A 23,238-nucleotide genomic window follows, 5' to 3' on the forward strand; every position below is an offset into this window, starting at 1 on the left:
TGATTGATAGGTCTGAGAACTGAGAAAAACAATGCTCGTGGGGCCAAGCTGGGGCAATCACTATAAGATTTGCCTTGTTCTGTTTAGCCTTGCACAGAACTCTGAGCAGAAGAGCTATGCAGGGGAAGAGTGTACAGAGACCCGCTGACTATGGCGGTAAAAAAGCATCCATCAGCAAACCTGGGCTATGACCTGCTCTGGAGCAGAACTGGTGTCATTTTTTGTTGACCTTTGTGGCAAACAGATCCACTTAAGATGTTCCCCAGAGCTCGAAAATGGACCTTGCTATGTCTGGGTGAAGGGACCACTAATGATGGTTGATAAACAACTTCTTTATGCAATCTGCCTGTGTATCCTGAGCCCCCGGGAGCTGGGCCATCATCAGCAGTATAGAGTTACTGATGTACAACTCCCAGAGCAAGACTGCTTCCCAACAGAGTAGTGAGGACTAGGCTCCTCCCTGCTTGTTTACATAAAACATGGCTGTTGTATTGTCAGTCAGCATCAATACGTCCCTCATCCTGATGCAAGGAAGGAATGCCATGCAAGCTACACTGACAGTCCGCAGCTCCCTGATGTTTATGTGCAGACTGCGATCTTAGGGAGACCAGAGACTTGGTGTCTGCAGGTGTCCTACATAAGCACCCCATCCCAGATCCGAGGCATCTGTGACTAAGATAAGCACGTTCACCCCACCTTAGCACAACTCCCCCACATGCACTGGTTGGGTCTAACCACCAAATCTTGGGAAGATAAGATGCAATTTTGTATGTGCACTAACATACCTACATGGTGCCTTCTTGGAGAATGTATCTCTGCCACCAAGCCCTAAAGGGATCTGAAGCACTGTCTGGAGTAATGGACCACGTAAGCGCACACGGCCAAGTGCCCCAGAAGTCTTACCATGGAGAGAGATAAGCCTTCAAGTCCAGAAAGAGGCTTTGCAGTGCAAGAAACCTCATCTGTGGTAGCAAAGCCCTGGCCATTGTGGAGTCCAGGACCACTCCAATAAATTTTATTTTCAGTATCAGAGACAGGGCTGACTTGTCTGTGTTGATTAACAGGCTGAGCATGTTGAAGGTGGACCAGATTATGCAGACACTGGACACCACCTGCAACCTGGACCAACTTCTTATCAGACAGTCATCCAGGCACACACAACAGCCCCCCCCCCCCCCCCATCTCCAGAGGAAAGCTGCTACCACTACCATATGGTCTGTAAATAAAAGAGGAGCAACTGAGAAACCAAAGAAGTTGGGCTGTGAACTGATAATGGCAGCCCCAGATGGTGAAACTTAGAAATGTTCTGTGGCCCTGATAAATTGCCACATGAATGTAGGCATCCTTTAAGTTGAGAGCAGCATACCTGTCCCATCTCCAGGAAATAAGAGAAGCTAAAGTGATCATCCACAATTTCCATATTTTTAATAACTGCCTTATATCTAAAATAGGTCAAAGATCCCCTTTTGCCTTTAGGATCAGGAAGTATTGGGAGTAAAACCCCTTTTTCCTGAAAACAGAAGGGATCTCCTCTATAGCACCTACAAAAACAAGCAATTGTACCTCTTGCAGTAATGCTTTCTTGTGGGAGAGGTCCCTGAAGAGGGAAAGAGGACAGAAATCTGGGGTAGAAATAAAAGGAAGCAAATATCCCACTTCCACCGTGCTTAGATTCCACCCATCTGTTGTGATGTGGGTCCAAGCATGATAGAAATAGGACAAACCGTTTGCAAAAATTAGAACAGAAAAGGATGGCACTCTCAGAACAGGTAGACTGCTCTTGACCTACCTATCAAAATGAGCTGTTGGAAGAAGCTGCCTGCCTCTGCAAACACCAGTGGTTGTAGAAACAGAGGGAAGTGGTGGTGGAGATCACCATTTGTAACCTCTGCTCCTTTTCTTGGATAGGTCTTGGGCTCAAGAAATAAATCCCTGAAAACACTGACACTGATGAAGACAGAATCCCTTCCACAGAGGGATTTCAGGCTCATTCTACAATCCTGAAACTGTGCAGAGTCTCGTCCATCTTTTCTGAAAAGAGCAATGACCCCTCAAAGGATAAGTCCTGCACTGGCTCTAGCAGCTCTGGAGGGAGTCCAGAAGAGTCCAACCAAAATGAGCACCTCATTGTGACGGCAGAGGCCATGCTGTACTCTGCAGAATCTGCTTCATCAAGACATGCCACCAGAGCTGTTCTGGCAACCATTTTGTCCTCCACTATCAAAGTGAGGAACTGAGGCTCCCAGATGAGGTGAAGCAAGTCTTTAAATTTCAAAAGCATATCCCACAGGGTGAAATTATAGTGTCCCAGCAAAGCTTGTTGGTTTGCAATGTGAAGCACAATCCACCTGTGGAATACAACTTCCTCCCAAATAAGTCTAGCTTCTTGTCCTCTTTATTCTTTGGGGTTGAAGCCTAGTGCCCATGTCGCTCCTATGAGCCCATCTTTCCTTTTCCTCGGCAGCTGCCACTACAAGGAAGCATAGAGGAGGGGGATTATATACATGCTTGAACCCGTGGGAGTGGACATAGCATCTTCTCTCCAGATTTAAACAGCCATTTTAGCAGTCAGGGGCAGGGAAGCTGGGCTCTGCCAAAGAATATAGGTAGGCTCTAAAAAAGCCTAATTTATTGGAAGAGCTATTCTAGTTGGGGCACAATGGAATGTCCACCAGCTTGTGGGATTTTTCCTGGACCTCCTCCAGGTGAATATCAAGAGCCATAGCCATCCTCTTTAACAGCACCTGATGAGTCTTAACATTGTCCAGAAGTGGAGAAACAGGCTCCACCACAATTGCCTTATCAGGAGATGAGGAAGAGGATGCTAACAATACTGGGGGCTGGTCCAGTTCCTAGCTCACTTGCAACTGCTGTGCAAGGGATCCCTTGGCACTGGTCTCAGTACCAACACTATCGTGCTTGTGGCAATGATGCTCCTGATGCTCAGCAGATTGAGCCGGCTGAGATGGCTGCAGAGATTTTGACTGGAGGGTGGGAACCCCATGGGTTCCAAAAGGCTCACTGATACAGCTGTAAGCTCCTGTTAATCCTTGATAATCAAGGTCATACACATTGTAAGGAGAGTGATCACTTTAGATAAGCTATTACCAGCAGGAGAGTAGGGTGGGGGGAGAGAAAACCTTTTGTAGTGATAAACACCCATTTTTTCATGATTTGTGTGTATATAAACAAACATCTTCTGTATTTTCCACAGTATGCATCCGATGAAGTGAGCTGTAGCTCACAAAAGTTTATGCTCAAATAAATTGGTTAGTCTCTAAGGTGCCACAAGTACTCCTTTTCTTTTTGCAAATACAGACTAACACGGCTGTTACTCTGAAACCTCTCCAACAATTGTATACTGGAGCACACAGACACCTACACTCAAAGAAGAACTTGGCTTTAGAAGCAACAGCAAGTGGAGGTGGAGGTGGAGGAAGAGAAAGAGAAAGAAACTATTGCTTTTGGTTCTTTCGTTTTACAGAGAATGCAAAAAAATATCAACACAGGACTTAGACCTTAAAATATATTTTTTTAATTCCACCATACAATATCAAAAGTGGCCTAGGTTGCTCAGATTATGTTCTCTCGGGGGAAATCATAGTTGAGATTGCTACTGCTTTCATTATTTCTTCCCCCATGGATTTTAGTCTCATCATATCTCCCCAGACCTCTCAATCTCAGCCTCACAAGCCCCAATAGATACTAAGGGGTCTTGTGTTAATGATCCCCAAACTCACTAGTAGTCGCCCCTGATGTGATCAGTGACTGTTCCTCTGGAGCTGTTACCTAACCATCAGGTCAATGCTCCAGTGAACAGTGCCTCAGACACAATAAATCCTTAACAGAAATATTACTGACAAGGGAGTAAATAATGCCCATTTTTGAGCCTGTCATTGAGAAAGAGCCAGTAAAGAGGGCAACAGAGAATCTGAAGATCAATTTTCAGAGGAAGCCTCTACTTTTGTGGGTAATATGCTTAAGTCCCTGCTTAAGGCCACAAATCAAGTAGTTACTTATCTTACTATAGTATCTGTGCCTGTAGTTGTTAGAAGCAAAACTGGTCCAGCTAAGGCCTTCTCGGAATATCTGGGCCCAAAACTCAGAGACCAGGCTGAAAATCAGCCCCTTTAAATACACATTTTTAATAAAACAAACAAGAAATGACACTAGTGCTGTTAACAGACTCATACCCAGTAATGAGACATTGAAATAACAGCATTAAACCCACTGAAGTCAGAAAAGAACTTCAGAGGGCAGGGTACACTCAGATCTGCTGACAAAGCACAACAGAACCGTAGGGGCAGAATGTCCTTCAGGCACATTACAGGGGGTGCGGAGGGCCAATCCAGCCACTGGAGACCAGGAAGTCAACCAGAACTTTCTGTGGGCTCCCAGGCAGTGCAAACGGGTGCAGCAGCTTCGCCTTTCTTGGAAAGCACACAGCACTTTCTTCTCTCTGCACTCAGCTATCTCCGCTGGCTGGTGAGGAAGGGGACCAAACCCAGGTCCATGCTCTTTTTTTGGACTTCCTATCCCTTTTACATAATTAACACTCACAGGGAGACCTAAGAGGAAGCAGGGACTATGCTCTCCCAGGGGATTCAAGCCAGCACCTGCAAGAGGAAGCAAGAAAGAGGAGAAGATGCTTGTGCTTTTCTTTTCCTTGCACAGCCATGCGGGGTCCAGCAGAATCTGACTCCAATGTTGTACAACCACTTTCAGACACACGATATCCTAAAATACTTCAGGCCTGCTTGATGAACGCAGAGTTGATAATAGAAAGATACCGACACTAGGAGATGTATACAAGAGAGAAGAGATGTTTACAGATGAGATCAGAAATAAGATGGAAAGTTGACAAGTTAGTATGACACAGGAAGTCTGGTCCAGAAGGTTAGAAATTGCAAGGTGAAGACTCCTGCACTAACACTTACCAGATTTGGTGTAGGGGAAAGAGATGAGGCCAGTGCTAGAAGAGTGGAAGGGGTGAAGAGGAGAGTACAGAGAGAGAAGTTGTAAGTAGGAAACACCTTTTACATTTCCTGATTGTAATACTGGGGGAAACAAGCTCAGGGACCATACAAGCTCAGCGGCTACATCTGATTCATTCCCACAGCTCAGACATCAGCAAGTTACGAAACAACTAGGTTGCGAACAAGAACATGAAGTGGCTTTCTGAGCTTCCCAATTCCAATGTGCAGCATCCACACAAGTGGGTTTTTAAAAAGGAAGAGGGTTTTCCTGAATAGGTGAACAAAATGGAGCTACAAAGGTAACTGAGGTCATAATCGGAAGGCACTGGCATTCCCTCATTATCATCATGTATGTAATAATACACTACATTTATTTCTGAGTCCTGCTATGATAGGTCACCAGTACTACTACTGGATGGAATATCAGATCTGTTTGCATGTGTGATCATGTCACCCCCTAGTGGATGCAATGTTAGACAAGCTCATGCACGTTTGAATTTTTTGCCCTGTAAATACTGCTATGCACGCTGCAGAAGACATCCCTTAAGTATGTCTGTAATCAATTTTCCCCCTTAGAGCCTACAGAGGACATAAGCCCTGATATTACTGCAAAAGCATGAATCTTTCATGGGTTATTGCTGGTTGTGAGATATTATCTGCCCCTCAGTAATAATCTCATAAAAGCAAAGTACACCAAAAAAACTTAGCAAAGTTCATTCCATCTTTGATGCTAAAATAGCATGAGACTAAAATTAGAACAAAGGGATTAAGGACTGAAAAATCAAAAGCAGGGGGAATAGCACATTTTGGTTGAAAGATGAAAACAAAACCACCTACTATTACCTGAGACTGAAATTAGATTTGTTTGTGTGAGAGACTGCAGGGGTCCAGAGACTGGTAATGGATGAAACCCTTTTCCCTGTAGGTCATCCATTTCAACCTGGCCCCTGTTGGTAGTGGTACAATTTGATAGCTATTTGATGAGATTCAGTCTAATTTCTAATGGACAGAAATTGAAAAAGCACCACCAGACGTTGGTAGTCTCAGAAAAGGGATGAAGATCTGAATGAAAATGGAACCTGATCTACCCTCTAATTCCTCTGGAGACAGTTCCTATAGCTCAGAGCTGAGGCAAATTGTCAGGGTACAGCAGGGAAATCCTACACTGCCACTACTTGTACCATTCTTTTCTGTAGGCAAAGGACTTCAGACTCCAGGGCTGTAAACCCAGCACCTTTCACCAGCAACAAAGAGAAGAGGTTGGAATTAAAAAGTACAAACAGTTTGTTCACCTTTTGTAGCCCCAATTATCAAGCAACAACAAGAGAAAAGCCCACTCAGGTTGAGTGTTCCTAAAGTTGATCTTTATTATTTCAGTTCTTGGGGATTAATGAACACTTGCTTTTTCCCCAACACTCCCTCCTTTGTAGAGTCCATAGTCAATACAGGGATGGCATTTTAGTCAGGAGGTTCAGAGCTAACCTCTTCTAGTTCACAATTACAGATCATTCTATTGCTCCTACCATACACTCGATTATTTAGCTGTTATCACCTCAGGTAAACCTGGAAGGTAAAATTAACAACAAAGGCCTTTCTGAATGGTTAAAAAAAGATAGAATCTCATTATCTTCTGAAGTTCTATAAAACAGGCATTATTAAACATTCCAAACTTGTTACTAGATTGTGGGGGCTTGCAAATTCCTACTGTATCTTTAATGAGGCATCTGAGAATAATAAAAAAGGGCATTTAATTTATAAAGCTAAGGAGTAGACTACAGACTCCAAGCCAGAGCACTGATGCATCTGTTTCCTTTAGCAACTGAACAAATGTTTGCTATATTGTAATGAAAATATACTGTTCTTTTCCTATAGTTCTGCAGAACTTTGGGTAGAAAATCTCATAAATATGTTTCAAAAATAAAGGTCAAAAGGGCTAACTGTCTAGTGAGATAATCAACCAATGGGAATTACACCAGGATGTCCCACCTTCCTGATATCTCTTATCCCAAGAGAGAGGAGTGGTTAGGTCATGATAGTGCCCCACAGCCCAAAATACCTGCAATGACTCTTCCTTATGTTTGACAAGTAAAAAAAAAAAATAACTTTGTCCCCAATAACATCACAGGTAGTTTAGAAACTGTAAGCCTTACATCATTTAAACTCTGCCTTCAGCAAATTGAACAGTTAACCACTAATATATTGGTTTCAGAGTAGCAGTCGTGTTAGTTTGTGTTCGCAAAAAGAAAAAGGAGTACTTGTGGCACCTTAGAAACTAACCAATTTATTTGAGCATAAGCTTTTGTGAGCTACAGCTCACTTCATCGGATGTATATTGTCCTTCAAGACTATCCAGAAGATCTCAAAGCCCCTTACAAATATTAATTGAACCTCAGAGCCCCCCCCCCCCTCAGCTGGGGAAATAAAGGCACAAAAGAAGCTACGTAACTTGCCTAAGATCTCCAGCGAGTCTATGGACAATCTGGGAACAGAACCCAGGCCCCTAGACCACCAACCACCATCCATTATGAACAAGAAGCTGCTAAGAATTTAGAACTGAACATAACACTGATGGTTATAAAAATAGCTGGGCCAAAACCAGAACCATCTATCAGTAACCCTTTCCTTTGCAACCCTTGCATTTTTGAGGTTTACACATTGCCACAGAGTGGTTGGCCCTTGTCAGTCGCACTTGTGGCACAGACAACTATCCTCCTCAGATAGGGAAAATGAAGGTCATGTGACCAATGGATCGTGTGGCCCAATTAGGTCTCTGGGGTAAATAAAGAGGAGGCCTGGGGAGAGACCCTAGGCAGAAAGGCCTAAGAGTGGGGATGAGAGGGTTGCAGAGAGTTAGATGGCTCCTGCAGAGGACCCTGAAATAGCAGGGGGGAAAAGATTCCCCTTAGGTATGGCTGGGAGTGGTCTACCAAGGGAAGACTCCAGGCAGAAAGGCCTGGGAGTGGCTTGATGAAGGGCAAATACACCTCTACCCTGATATAACACAGGTTCGCATACAACACGGTAAAGCTCTGACACACTGCCCTGAGCAGCATGTTAAGGGTGCCAGGCCGAGCCCGAGGGGTTGGATAAGGGGCAGAGGGTCTTGGGGGCGGTCAGGGACTCCCCCCCAAGGGTCTGGGAGGCAGGAGCTGGGGGGGGCACTTCTGGTGGCCCCACAGTCCCAGAGTGGCCGACGGTGGGGGTGGGAGCAGCCTGCTCCGCGTCCCTCACCCCAGCCCCAGCCGTGTCACTCAGGGGAGGGGGCTTGGGGGAAGGCATCCCCCCCACACTCACCGGCAGTGGCGGAAGCGGAGCAGCCCGGGCCCGAGCCCGCTCCACTCCGCCAGCTCCCAGCCGCAGTGCTCTGCTTCCCGCCACAGGTGAATGCAGGACCTTTCCCCAACCTCCCTGCACTCACCAGCAGCGGGAAGCGGAGCAATGCGGTCCCAGCCCACTCCACTCCGCCACCTCCCAGCCGCAGTGCTCTGCTTCCCGCCACAGGTGAATGCAGGACCTTTCCCCAACCTCCCTGCACTCACCAGCAGCGGGAAGCGGAGCAATGCGGTCCCAGCCCACTCCACTCCGCCACCTCCCAGCCGCAGCGCTCCACTTCCCACCGCCGGTTGGGAGGTGGCAGAGTGGAGCGGGCTGGGGCCACATTGCTCCGCTTCCCGCCGCTGCTGGTGAGTGCCTGTCAGGTGGCAAGGTGTGTGGATAAGGGTCAGGGCAGTCAGGGGACAGGGAGCAGGGGAGGTCCTGGGGGTGATTAAGGATGGGGCTCTGGAGGGGGCGGTCAGGGAACAAGGAACGGGGGGGGGGGGGGCAAAGCAAGTTCGATATAACGCGGTCTCACCTATAACGCGATGAGATTTTTTATCTCCCGAGGACCATGTTATATCGGGGTAGAGGTGTAGATCAACCTTAAAATACATGGTTTGGACTTTGAGGACTTTATTTTGGAACTGTTTGTGATATTAAACCAGCCCAAGTAAGGGTGATACGGGTTACAAGAAAGCTTTTGTGAAATTGAGGAGCCCTGAGCAAAGGGAAAATGAGGCAGGGATGCTGCAGGGTTACCCCATGCCACGAGGGGGCACTTTGGAGGTAGTCACCCCATTACAGATATAACGAGACCTAGATCTGAATCACCCCTGGTTTCAGTTTTGGAGTATAAAATCCCAACCAGCAAAGTCTTGGAAAATCAAAATCTGCAGCATGGCTATGCATCCATAGAGCAACTCAATTAAAAGCATTTTAACAGTCATACTTTTACTGTGCAATTACTGCTGCCCTTGGTATAAACATTATCCATTAAAGTTCTCACATACAGCCTGGCTTAGTCAACAGAGCCATGATCTAGGGTCCACATTCTAATAATAAATAGAATCCCATCCACATCAGACATCACTGTTGTCGTACTTAATGCACCCTGAACCTTTGTGAATCACACCCAAGGCCCCTGCATATATCCTCAGTGCAGGGGGGATGGACTACCTGACCTCTTGAGGACTCCTCCAGCTCTACATTTCTATGATTCTGTCTTCCCCTTCCATCCATTTTCTCACCCAATAACAGCCTCATCAGAGGGAACATCATAACTGCTGTGTTTGATTGAAAACAAGAATGCTCTGGAGCAACACAGAACACTGCACATACTTTGTAAGAGTCTCACTTCTATCCAAAAATTCCAGCGATTATAATAATATTCTACAGTCACACAGGGTCTTTCCTTCTAAAAGATCCCAAAGCGTTTTACAAAACTATACATAAAGGAAATCACTTTTTCCCACCAACAGAATGTTGTCAGCTCTGGGATGAGATGCGCTTGTTGTTTAACACCATACAGCAACACTAAACGAGTTAAGAAAGGAAGTGAAGAAGAATGCCATATCCAGTTAAAAGCATATTATCCAGTTTGGATTTTTGACAGGACTTCAAAGCTGACACCCCTATTATTGTAAAAGTTCCATGGGATCTTTAATGGCAATATGAATATACGGTCAAATTTTGGGATTTTATGTCTCACACAAAAAATGGCACCTCCAGTAGCACAATAACCTCCTAATACTATGCTGGGCTATGAATTCAGGAGGAGAGTTTTGTTTAGCGAGTCAGCAACAAAATTTCCTGTTCTTTCCTTGGTGGTCTCCCAATCAACTAATGGCCCAGCTCATCACTCCTTTGCTATAAGAACTGATAAAATGAGAACCCAAGACGGTTTGGCTACTAAAGAACTCGCTCTCTCTCAAAGCTGTCTCACTAAATTTCCAGATCACAGACTGCAACTTGTTCATGTGTTCTATGTATTCAAATTAAAACTATGAACATGGAAAGCTTACCATCTGAAAGAGCATAAGCAAATTCTCTTTAGGCTGAGCCCCTGAATTGTACTAGATTCTCCCTGCAATTAGAGACAAAACAGCGAGTGTCAAATTCAGAGCCTGTCTACAGTGCTCTGTCTACAGTGCTCACGGGTGACTTTCACTGAAGTCCGTGAAAGCCCTATCCAAAGGGCGAAAAGAAAATCTACGCATTCAGCTTTTGCTATTTCATCCACATTCCGGTAACCAGTAATACCTAGTAATGCATCCGACAAAATGGGTATTCACCCAAGAAAGCTTATGCTCCAATACACCTGTTAGTCTATAAGGTGCCACAGGACTCTTTGCCGCTTTTACAGATCCAGACTAACACAGCTACCCCTCTGATACTAAGTAATTCAAAGGCTGTTTTCAGTCCACCTCTGCAGAGGCCATAGCCCCAATACTTCTAGTAGCTTCATCCCCTTTATTTTCACGACTCTGACAGAAGCCAGTGAGAAAATATCATGAGCCAGATTTTCATAAGGGGCTTCCACCCGTACCAGTGCAACTCTGTGCATCCAAACACTAATACATACATATTTGATGCACTACGTCTGCGCAGGCACAAGGAGATACACAAATGGAGGTCACTTTTTGAAAATGTGACCCCAGAAAAATGAAGGCCTTGCAAATAATCTAGGAAGAAGAGTGAACTAACACAATCCAAGCTTCTATATCATTACTATGACTGCAGGAATATATAAGGGAAGGTGTAGTATTATCATGCCTTTGGCATGGTCAAATCACCTACAATTTAAGTGACAGACACAGAAAAGATGGGACATGCTTGGACATCCAGAGGAGGAAGTGGACTAGAAATTGGATGAGTTTTTCATTTTATTTATTATGTTAACATAACTCACTTTTTGTGAGTAACTTCGAGATAGTGAGTTTTTAGAAGTACGTTGAGTACGGAGAGTAGTGAAGGGTGGTGGCTTGGAGACCAAGAATGGGGATGGCATTCCACGTATAAGGGGTGACTGAGGAAAAAAAGCATGGAGAGAAGGAGAAAGGGTGAAGAAGATGAATGAGGCTCCAAAGCTGGATTTGTAGGTGGAGAGGAAGGGTAGCAGGAGACAAGATGAGAAACAAGACACTGGATGAAGGCCAAAGGGCAGGGGAGGTGGTTTCAGGGCACTAAAGGGAAGGACAAAAAGTTTAAATTTGAGGTAGTGGTCAAAGGGGAGTCACTGAAGAGATTGAAAGGTGGGGTGACATCGTCTGATTACTACTACTTTTTTTGAGTGGGGGAGAGTATTTCAAATGGACTGGAGGGAAGTAATCCATATATGAGAGAGGCCAGAGAAGAAGTGGCTAAAGTAGTCTCTTGATTCACAGAGCTCTCTGATAATGCTGTTCAACCACTGGCCCAGTGCATCAGGGTCCTAGGGGCAAGCTACAATCTTTTGTCCATGACCATCACTGTAATGGACTCCAAACATCCACTGCCCACACACTGCCCTTGCATGTTGCCTTAGTACACAGGCATGCAACAAAGAAGGAATCTAGAGCACAAATACTGCTAGACAAGCTCTTGATCTGATTGTGACCAAGAGAATTTTTTTCTATTTCATGGCAATGATGCAGGCTGAGAGGCATCATCATCTTAAGCTTTTCCTCCCCCATGTAATCTTTGTCAAGTTTAGAGTAGCAAAAATGTTCAGTGTGGTGAGCAGCCTTGTGATTGCCTCCAAATGGAAACAGAATGAACTCTCTCGTTATGAAGAATTTCCCATTACTTTAAAGATAAGATCAATCAGATAGGTATCAGTTTGTGGACTCAATATCAAAGCAAGAACCATCAAACATGCCCTCTACCTGGCTAAATTTCATTCAATCTAGCTGATGGAGGTTCAGGGTGTGCTGGCCCCTTAGCCACATGCAAGACAGAACACTGTCCCTTATAGCTACTAAAAGCCAATTTGGGGTGACACTAGGACCATTATTAATGGAAATTACTACTGCCTTCTTCCATGAAGGCAAGTTGCCTACCATTCTAAAGCAAGTGGTGGCTAGGCCTCTACAGAAGAAACCATCTCTTGATGGTGGCAGTCACACCAATCTTGAACCTTCCATTTTGGGGCAAGGCTATTGACAAACCAACTCCAGCTTCACCTAGATTTCTCTACTGTCCTGGAACCCTATCAATCTAGCTTTAGACCTGGGACCTCAGAGACTACACTATTTCTTTGGTTATTATTATCTGTTAAATACTGACAGTGGACTGATTATCTCCATTTGATTAATAGAAAGAGGCCAGGTTCCTTACTAATTTTATTAGGTCTTACAGCTCTGGGTAAAAAAATAAAGCCCCACAGCAGCAAGTTTCAGAGCCTGGATCAACTGACTTGGGCTCATGGATCTCTGACTATGGAGCTAAAAACAGCAGTGCAGAGATTCCCGCTTGGGCTGGAGCCCAGGCTCTGAAACCAGTGAGGGGGATGGGTCTCAGGGCCCAGGCTCCAGTGCAAGCAGAAACTTCTACACTATTTTAGCCCTGTAGCTCAAGCCCAAGTCAGGGTGGGTTTTTTTTTTGGTAGTGTAGACATATGCTGACACTGTTGATCATGAAGTGTCACCAACTCACCAGTGGGAACTGGCAGAGGTGGACTGGGACCATTTTATAATGACTCCACCCATTTCTTTGGGAAGGTCCTAGATGGCTGTGAGAGTCACTGTTAATTCTCCTCAAGGACTTTCATGTACAGGGTCCAACAGGAGACAGTCCTGTTGTCCCCTCCCATTTCGGGTAGGTCTTCACAGCAGCAGGGAGACGTAATTCTCAGCAGGAGCAGATGTACATGCTTTAGCTCTGCTGCAGCTAGAGGCTGAAATGAACATTCTGGTTGTGGCAGCACAGGCAGCAGCTGGGCTAGCGAACCAAGTACAGTCCCACATGACCCTTGAGGACGTAGTCACGTGACTAGCTCATGCCACCCTCTGTGCTGCTGCAGCCAAACTGCTTTTTTAGGTGCTAACTCGAGCAGAGCTACCATGTGTACATCTACCTGGGTTGGGAATTACACCTCCCAGCTGCACTGCAGACATATCCTAAATGTGTATGTGAGTCTGCTAAGGGAAACTGAGACATGTCTTGGCCACACTGACACCAGCATGTTGATGATACTTAGCTCAGTTCCTCCTCATTATCATAGCCATGATCCTGCAGTCTTTCTGTGCTTTGCTGAGTTCGGGCCCTGGATGAAAGCCACATGGTTTAAACCCAATCCAGAAAAGATTAAGATGGTAATGCTGGGCACAGAAAAATACCTTGAAACACTGATGAGGATTCTAACTACTCCCTCCAGTAACGGTTACCACCATCCTTGTCCAAGCCATTTACAGTCTCAGGGTTTTATGTGATCCATTGCTGATTATCAAAGGCCAGAAGGGCCTTTTATCATCCAGGAATCTGTGACCTTACATCTCTGATGCACACCTCACTACAGCCTTCCATGCCTTTGTCATCTTCAGACTAGGATACATAATGTGCTCTTAGAAGAGGAGTTCTCAAACTGGTGGTCAGGACCCCTCAGGGGGTCATGAGGTTATTACATGGGAGGTCATGAGCTGTCAGCCTCCACCCCAAACCCCGCTTTGCCTCCAGCATTGATACTGGTGTTAAATATATTAAAAAATGTTTTTAATTTATTGGGGGGGGGGGGTCGCACTCAGAGGCTTCCTGTGTGAAAGGGGTCACCAGTACAAAAGTTTGAGAACCACCGTCTTAGAACTACCCTGAAAGAACACTTGGAAGATTCACCTAGTGCAAAATGTGTCCTCCTGCTTCTCAAGTGGAGCAGGCCAATACAAACACACAACACAGTGCGCTACTAGCTCTTGGCCTGTTTCCAGGTGCAATTCAGGTGTTTGTTCTCCTCTCTAAAGCCATAAGTGGCCTGGGACAGACTCTCCTCATATGCTCTATCACAGCTGCTGCATTCCACCTGTATACTCTACTTACTGTAAGGCTAAACTCCAGGAGTGGGAAGCATGGCATTCTTAGGGGAGGGCCCTTAGCTGTAGAATTTCCTCCATCCAGAATCTATCCAAGATTGGGAATTATTAGGAAACCGTGCAAGATGAATCTGTTTATTTTACATATTCTTAGTTTGTATTTGTAACCAGAGAGCACTTGTCTCATGAATAAATACAGGCTGGGTGGGTTTCATCTATACCAATTCTGAATTACATACGGTTGTTTAATAGGCACCAGGTATGACAACAGGAACACTATCTATAAATACATACATACATAGTTCTTACGAAGTGCATTACAAACATTAACTAATTAATGCTCATAACCACATGAGATGAAACCAAAGCAAAGAGGTTAAGGGATCTGACCAAAGCCACAGGAGACAGTCAGCGTCACAGCCAGGATAAGTGCACAAAAAGTTCCTGGTCTCCAGGAATGTGCTCAATTGACTAGACCATCCCTGTGTCTTTTTTGATAGGGCCTTTCAGTATGTAATAGAAACCTAAAAATAGTCTCTTCCTCAACTAACCCATCCCCTCAGCATAAATGAAATAAGGAATTTGCGGATAAACTTTCCAACACAAACATTCTCACTGTAAAAACTTTGTGGAGTTCATGCTTGGTGCTCTGGGGTAATTATTCATAAGAGTTTTGGGACAACCTTTTCTAAACAGCATGGAGCCTGAAATGGTTGAGATATGAGAATTTCTGCACATTGGCCTTTCTCAGGAAATCAATAACTATATTAAATATATATATTTGGATTCATCCCTCTTCAACCACCATATTACATTGTTCCTTATTTAAGCTCCCAGTAGGAGGACACAATTTGCTTCATTTCATCTGCTGAGTATCACTAAACTAACACACAAGACGACTTATTAGTAGGAGGTTGTCCAGGAGGGAGTGAAGATAAGTCGTAAAGGCACTAACAGGATCAATGCAAACAGCATAGGCACATTAAAACATTCAATTCAAACAGTAATATCACATTCTGACCCACTTCAAAGGAAGACCTAATTCCTTTAATGGATTCATTACCCCACACCCACAGTCATTTTGCCTGTCACAATCCTTGCCAAATTGTTACCAAAGCAGCAAAGCCCTCACAGCTGACACAAACACAGCTCCCTCTTATCAAGAAAGATCCCCTGACTGTATATTGAAGTCCCTGCACTGTTCATGTCTCCATGATTTAAACCTGATCCTGTTTCTAAAGCAACTTCCATTGCCATCAAGTAGGACAGCTGCCAATATTTACCTTGCGAGATCTGCTACAGGCAGGTAGCTTTGTTATGCCATTGTAAACAAACTCAGCCACACTACAGCCAAAGAGAAGAAAGCATGGCATACTCTAATATGAGGAACACCACTGGCCTGATTCAGCCTTTGGCTAACCCAATTCCGCTGGCATAAGTCAGGGTTAAAGCTTCCCCATCAGCAGAAAAAGACCCACCACCTCTGCTGTGCCAAGGGGCCCTGAGCCAGGTACTGAAGCCCCCAGATGCGCTGTGTGTTCAAGGAGGCAGTGTGGCCATGCTACTTGGAAGATGTGTAGATTCAGCACAACCTCCATTGACTGGGCTCCTGAAGAGATTAAAGCTACTCTTCCCAGACACAACCCATGAAGGAGGGCAGTGGTGCAGATACTGCCTGCCCTTCCCGAGTGAGAGAATCCCAACTACAATGTGTCTCAAGGAATCACACCCCATCTCTGAGTTCTGGCTCAGAGACTGAGAGTCTGGTTGAGGATTATTAAACTGCAAGTGAAACCTGCCTGGAAAAGATCACAGACTGGATGCAGGAGATATTTAAGAGCACAGTTATATCTCACAACAAGAAGAAAAATGTATTTTTCCAAACAGGCAGACAAAAATAATTAATTGTGACTTTTTTTTTTTTAAACAGATATTTACAGTAAATTCAGTGCAGATGAGAATGCTGGATTGACAGTGCTGCACACCAAAGCCCTCTTTTTATCCATAGACCAGGTACAACACACTTCCTCACCAATGTGCTTCATGCATGTCCTTCTGGGACCATCTCTATGGGATTGAGTCATTCAATCCCTAGCCTTCCTGCTGAGATGGCCAACAGAAGAACCAAAAGGAGGCTTAGATGAGATGTTTTTATATTACGGATAGGAACTGTTAATAAACATAATGATTCTAATGATTCCGACAATAGTCACAGTTATTAACAGTTACCTGAAGGAATAAAAAACGTATAGCCTTGTTTCAACTCAATTCTTTGGCATAGTTCCACCCTGTCTCCCAGAAAGATATCACTTTGCTTTCCCGACAGAACCCATTCTTCATAAAGTTCTAGATTCTGCAGAGTAGGCGGAATCAGCCAGAAGATCTAAAAATAAAACAAAAGTTTAACTCTTACAAACAAGCAATGAAAATAAAGAGCTAGCATTTTCAGCGAAGTTAAAGGGTGCCAATGATGTGAATACACATAAGCAAATGTATTTTCAACATAAAGTATAAATTTTCCATGTACTGTACACAGAGGTCCCTAACAGATTATAGCAGTAACTGGTATACACGATGGAAGCAGCAAGATTACTCACAATTGTCACACTGCTTCTACAAAACATCATCTCTGTAAACTGGAGTCCACTAAGTGCTTAATATACCAGACAACCTTGTAATAGAATATTACTTTCAGCTCAGTTAGATATGTAGATGAACAATATCTGGAGCACAGAGATGTTCTATTTGCTGCACTTACTTCAATACACATAGTACCTATCTCCACTGAAATCTCAGAAAAGACTAGCTATATCTAAACCAGTATACCTAGAAGAATGCGGCTATAGCTATCTGTGCTATATTGGTCCTGCTTTGAGCAGGGGGTTGGAGTAGATGACCTCCTGAGGTCCCTTCCAACCCTGAGAGTCTATGATTCTATGCTGCATATTCAAGTACTTCTGTTTTTGAATGAGTGGGTGTGCCTGTACATATGCATGCACATGCTTAAAGGATCCTGAAAGCTAAGAAGAGGCACAGAGATTCTGGCAACCTAAGGAGATGTGATATGAACACATGGATGCAGCTGTGGTATATGGCCAGTTACATGCTACACGACACTTCCAGTACCCAGAAGCATAAAATAAGCTTTTTCATATCAAACTTTTCTGATATTTTGGTGCCCTGGAGTATTCAATGTACTTGTTTCACAGACTGAAGGGCTATCTCCCCTGTTTAGCAAACTCCATGTTCATCAGCCAAGCCAAGCCAAGCCAAGCGATTTACAGTTTGATCACTTACAAGCAAAAGTAAAACAAACAAACAAAAAAAGAGCAGAACAGGCCTCACAAGAAATCCCCAAAAATAAAGATGTTATACTGTCAAGTCTACTTACCTTCCCTCCTCGGAAAACGTGATACCACACTGAAGTGCCACCAAAATCAATGTGAAAATCAGTGAAGCATCCTTTCACACTCATCAAACAGTACCTGAAAAGCACATTGGGGTGGGGGGAATATAAAAATCAAGAGTTACAATAAGCAGTCTGAAAACAACACTGCTTATTTATTAATTTGCAGTGTAGCTGCATATGTAGAGATCTCAAGCCAATGAAGCTGTTATATCTCTACAGACACCTCATTTAGTCATATTAATAGGACAAAAACAGGACTCTAACTGGACTTCTGTTGGGAAAAATATGCCTATAATTCTGTATGTTATTCAGTTGTCTGGAGAGAAAGCTATCAGCTATAAAAGGCTTGGGAAACGTTAAACTTAAGTTGGTCAAAAATAATCACCACGCCATTCTCTATTCCAGGTGTGATCTCCTCCATTACTAAGAGCCATAACCTTCACCAAAAGTTGTGTGTTGATTGATTCAAAGAACAAAGTTTTGAAAAATCTCATCTGGATATAAATCCCATTGGACATCAATCACCTAACTACTACCACTGCAACTTTTGCGGGGGACAGTGAGATGGAAGCTTCATTTGGCAAATAAACTGTTTTCATTCCCATTTCCAAACATATCTGTGCAGAATAATTGAAGGTATCAGTCTGCAGTATTCCAAAGTACCAGATCACTGCATTTTGTGCCCTCTAGATCTATTTTTTTCAGAGCAGTTTAATGTCAACACTGCTGCAAAGATATACAACGGCTCTCAGCTCACTGCATGAATCTCGAGTCTCCAGCCACCATCTGTAACTAATGGCCGAATTACAGCCGCCCTTCTCACAACAGGCACCTTTTGCAAATGGAGAACACACACACCACTTAACCCACTAACCTCTTTTCCTTGTTCCAGTCGCCCTTTCATGGCTATTTTTTTTTTTTTTTAAGTTGTGGAAACAGTATCAGAAAGTGATTAAAAAAGGTTTCATTTAACTGTGTCTTTTTCTCATCACATTCAGGTAGAGAATCTCAGCTGTATGCAGACGGCGTGCAAAAGTCCCTCTAGATGATAGGCTAGAAAGGACCTTACCATGTGTCTGCAGAAGGCTAGCAAATCAGAGAGAGGTTGGATACATAAGAGCCTGCTGCCTAGCAACCCCATCCAGTGCTGGAGTTGACAGAATGATACGCAATGCTGTCATGAAGACAGTCAATTTGTGTGCTTCAAAAAAGTCCTGTGCCTTCGTCTCACAATTAAAACCTCTCCTTGTACAATAATAATGCTCTCCTCTTACCCACTCTGGAATTTCAGCAGCATTTTGAAGCAGAGATAGAGATTTTTCCACCCTTGGAGTATTTCAGATACTTCAAAAAATCACAGCTAGCCAAGAAGCTGTCTAGACTCCAAATATGCTCCGTTTCAAAATATGAGTCCTTCATTCCCAAATACATTTTTTTTAAATCTCTCGTTTTATTCTCCTCTCCCAGGATGCTGCTGACTACATGTCAGATGGAAATTAAAAACAAAAAAGAAGCTTATAAAGGAAGTTTCCTTTCTTTATACCAGCCTGCAGAAAGTCAGATGTAGAATAATTGCTAATAAAACAAAAATAACCTGGAATGTATCAATTCAAAGGAGGTCTTGACAAACATTGGAAGAACAAAATTTTTAAATCAAACACAAATTATTATAGACTCCATTATTTTCAGTCTCCACAAAATCAATTACAAACATACCAAATTAAAACAAATTGTCCAAGGCAATACTGCCCACCTAGGATTGCCTGTCGATAGTCAGATACTTTGTATTGTTGCAAATGGCCCTCTCTATACTTCCTGGGCTTTTATTTGTTTTTAAATAACCGTCAACCTACAACTTGAGGCTGTCTCTTTGTACTGAAGGTGGGGAAAAAAATTAATTAAATTTCCAGTTAAACCACAAAATGCTCAAAATGAGCTTTGTAACTGAGAACACACTGATGCAGAGATAGCTGGAAACATTCGACTTTTTTTCTTTTAATAGCATGTTGTCTTGAAACTCCTCTAAACAGAATAATTTCCATTCCCAAGAAAGGTTGATTCAGTGAAAGATCCACAAACGGTGGTTAATAAAACCTACAAAGCATTTGGAAAGATCAGTTTTTCTTTCCATCCACAACTGAAACCAATCACAAACAAGTTATTCCATCCTTAAATTTCTGTTGTTAATCTAACAGGGATGCTTCTGTCCAACACCAAACAGTTAATGAAAGCGTTAGGAGTCTGAAAAGCGATCTGCCGCCATACAGCAATCTCCCTTGTTGCCAGACTCTGGCACAATGCCTTTGCATTGACCTCTACAGCTTCCTCTTCCAATGTACACTGCAGTCACATGGTCTCCTCAGCCCAGCTCCATGCTACAGCTAATCTTACACAGACACCACTCTAACCTCAGCTGGCAGCTTCTCAACATTAACGGCTTCTAATTTGGATAGAGAGCTCAAGTTTTTAAGCTTTTCCACAACAAAATGTCCGCGATGAAAGGAAACTAGAAACAACATCTACTCTGCTTCCTTCAGTTACAGTTCTAGTCTCTGCCTTAAGCATTCTGGGCCGGAGCAGGTAACGTGAATGTAGGAACGCACTTTCAAGTAGGACATAGAGAATCTCGTCAGAGTTACACACACCCCCAATACAAGCACAAACAATTAATCAAGCTTTGTTTCTTCACAAGTGCTGCAATTTCCAGTCCCTGCAGACTCAACTTTATCTCACTACACACCCCTGGTTGGGTTTTTTAAATATGCAGCTGCTTGTAATCTAGGGTGTTTTTTTTTTTTTAAAAGCCTCCCTTTCCCTGCTAGAGTTTATTTTGTGCTCTCTCTAGTATCCTGAAACTGTTCAACAGTTAGTTGATGCACAATTACATTTTTCTTTCTGAAAAGATCTGAGGAAATGTAGTACCCATTGAGACAACATACAGAGACCCACAAACTCACAAGCAAACAGAACAACAAATACAGAAACAGCACTGATGGAGAAAACCCCTTAGGCAAACACAGGAACAACATATAGACAGATTCAAAGCAAACACAGATACTATGTTCAGACACACAAATCCACATTCACAGCTTCAAGCCCACCAGCAACACGAGACACTCACATGCAGAGATACAACGGAAGAAACAGACCAACACTGAGTTACAAACACACTTGAAAACAGAGAGATGCAGAGGCACATGCAGAGAAACTCAGGAGGCAGACACACAAGCAAACACACACACATAAGTCCATTACCCTGAGCTCAGTTCCTTCCTTTTCTCTCGTTATAAGTACAGCACAGCACACGGCTCTATTCCCTCTGGCATTACAAGGACTCCCCTGCCACTAAGCTCAGCCCATAAACCACTCCCAAACCCCAGCAGATGCTTCTGTTTTTGTTCGGGCCAATGAGAAAAGTATAGCTCGCTCTTCCTTCCTCCCAGGAGCAAACCCCGGCTGGTTGAAATCCCTAAGCCTGAAACCGAATACCACAAAATCATGAGCCAACTACAAGTGCCAAACCAAAGCGCAGAAGCAGGCTACAGCTTTCTGTTTATTTGTTGGATTTTTTTTTTTAAAACAAGCAGTGGCTGGTGCTCTGTGTTCTGTGAGGCACAAGGTAGTCGTGAGGGGGAGATAAGAGAGGCAGTTGGTTTATTTGTTAATAGTACTGTCTTTCCTAAACGAGGTAGCTCACACACACAGTCCATTAACAATTCCACTGATACTTCGAAGGGAGCTGACTCTTGCGGCCAAAGCTCATGGTGGATCCTAAACACACAGCTCCTGACATCTCCCCTTGTTACTGTAGCCTTTACTTAGTGCATCTGAAAATGTGACATGGAAGAAAACAACAGGAAACAATAGGCACCTTTAGGAGAATCCTCAATAACTGCCTGACCCACTGAGTGACACTAAACTCCCTACAAAAAAGCAGTACTTGTGGCACCCTAGAGACTAACAAATTTATTTGAGCATAAGCTTTCGTGAGCTACAGCTCACTTCCGATGAAGTACTTCTTTTCTTTTTGCGGATACAGACTAACATGGCTGCTACTCTGAAACTAAACTCCCTGTAACTGAAAGCCACAAATTACACCACAAGACAAAAGAAACCATTGTCACCCAGGAGACATGGGGCCAGCACATCCAGACTCTTTTGCTTTCCTGTACTCCACCCCACCCTCAACACCAGTGCACTTAAAGGCCCCACATGGCAGTGGCTATCCCTGTGCCTAAAGAGAGCAGCTACACAGCTCCCTCAAGGCTCTCACAGCACAGCTTCAAGTTCCGCGAAGCTGAATTCTTCATGTACTGCAGCCACCTTTCCCTTCAATTGGGCCAAAGTAGACATTAGTTTGTAAGTAGGACATAAAGTTCAGGCTGCACAGTGGTTCCAAGAAGCAGGAAGGGAGAACTGAACCCAGCTCACCAGCACACTTAGCACTCAGGAAATCTAGCTATTAGTGTCTCTCCTGCATGACATGATATTTTGCATACCATCTCCTCACCACCACCACCCTGCGCAGTGAATAAGGGATCCCACCAGGAAACCTAACCAGACACTCCCACATGGTAGGATGCATGCACACCTCCTGCTGGGCAGGATGTGCAAGATCAGTAACATTTACCATTATCAGGACAGTGGGCCACCCAGGACATTATTTTCGATAGACATTAATTCTCTTTCCTATCATACTACACAAGTCAGGAATAGAGCAGCTAGATCCACCATAACCAGCTTTTCCTACAGAAGACAACCCAGCTTCCTTCTAAATCCGATTAAAACAAAGCACCACTTACAGCAAGACCATTAATAATTAGGAGGTTCCACACTTCATAGCTTCTGAAGGTTGTTCACTGCAGACACCAGCGTCTCCTTGCACCCCTTCATTGCACCCCACAAGCTCCCTGTCTACCACCCTCCCATTCCACTCTATTTCAGGAATTCCCTGCAACTCTCCCCTTCACCCCTCCTTCATGCCTGGGGCTGTGTCCCCCCTGCCCCCAAAGCCAAGGTCTCTGTGTGGGTTCCACATACCCCTCTCTCCCCATACCAGAGTCCCTCAACCCCCCTCCCCCTTCGTCAGGAGTTCTGTGTACCCCTATTCCCTCCCCCGACCAAGGTCCTGCAATCTCCCCCACCCCAGGGCCTGTGCGCATGCCACCCCTTCCTTCCCCCATTACGATTTGTCTGGAAAATTAGTCATTCAGGCTGTCAACATGTTAAACTAATTTGGGAGGATTGGCAGAGATAAGATGGTGGTATTGTCATATTGGAAAGTGATAACGGGTGCTATCAACAAGTTGTTTGATTACAGACAATTGCAGATGTGCTGGAAGCTGTGGCTGTGCTAACAAGATGGCAGGAGATCCATGTGTCCCCCATTTTCTCCCTTTCGGTGTTCCCCAAAATCAATAGCCACTAACACCTAGAACATTCTCTATAATTTTGGAATTGATCAAATGTGGCATTCAAAAGTTATCACATAAGAGACAGAGAAATGCCATCAAGTTGAGAGTGTGGCCTGACG

At 44.1% G+C, this 23,238-nt stretch overlaps 1 protein-coding gene across 4 annotated transcripts in view; it reads right to left on the minus strand.

Annotated features, from left to right (window-relative positions):
* The window catches only part of KDM2B (lysine demethylase 2B), a 176,010-nt gene that overhangs the window by 88,212 nt on the left and 64,560 nt on the right, over positions 1–23,238 (minus strand). For 2 of the 4 annotated variants that reach the window (XM_073313300.1, XM_073313301.1), the window contains 2 exons: positions 17,688–17,781; positions 16,526–16,679 (listed from right to left, as the gene is read on the minus strand). In XM_073313300.1, coding sequence (XP_073169401.1) covers positions 16,526–16,679; positions 17,688–17,781 — 248 coding nt within the window. Of the gene's footprint in view, positions 1–16,525; positions 16,680–17,687; positions 17,782–18,579; positions 20,690–20,960; positions 21,422–23,238 lie in introns of those variants that run through there. The other 2 variants (XM_073313303.1, XM_073313304.1) reach the window with 2 other exon arrangements.

This window comes from Lepidochelys kempii, chromosome 15 (assembly GCF_965140265.1).
Source record: "Lepidochelys kempii isolate rLepKem1 chromosome 15, rLepKem1.hap2, whole genome shotgun sequence".
NCBI lineage: Eukaryota > Metazoa > Chordata > Testudines > Cheloniidae > Lepidochelys > Lepidochelys kempii.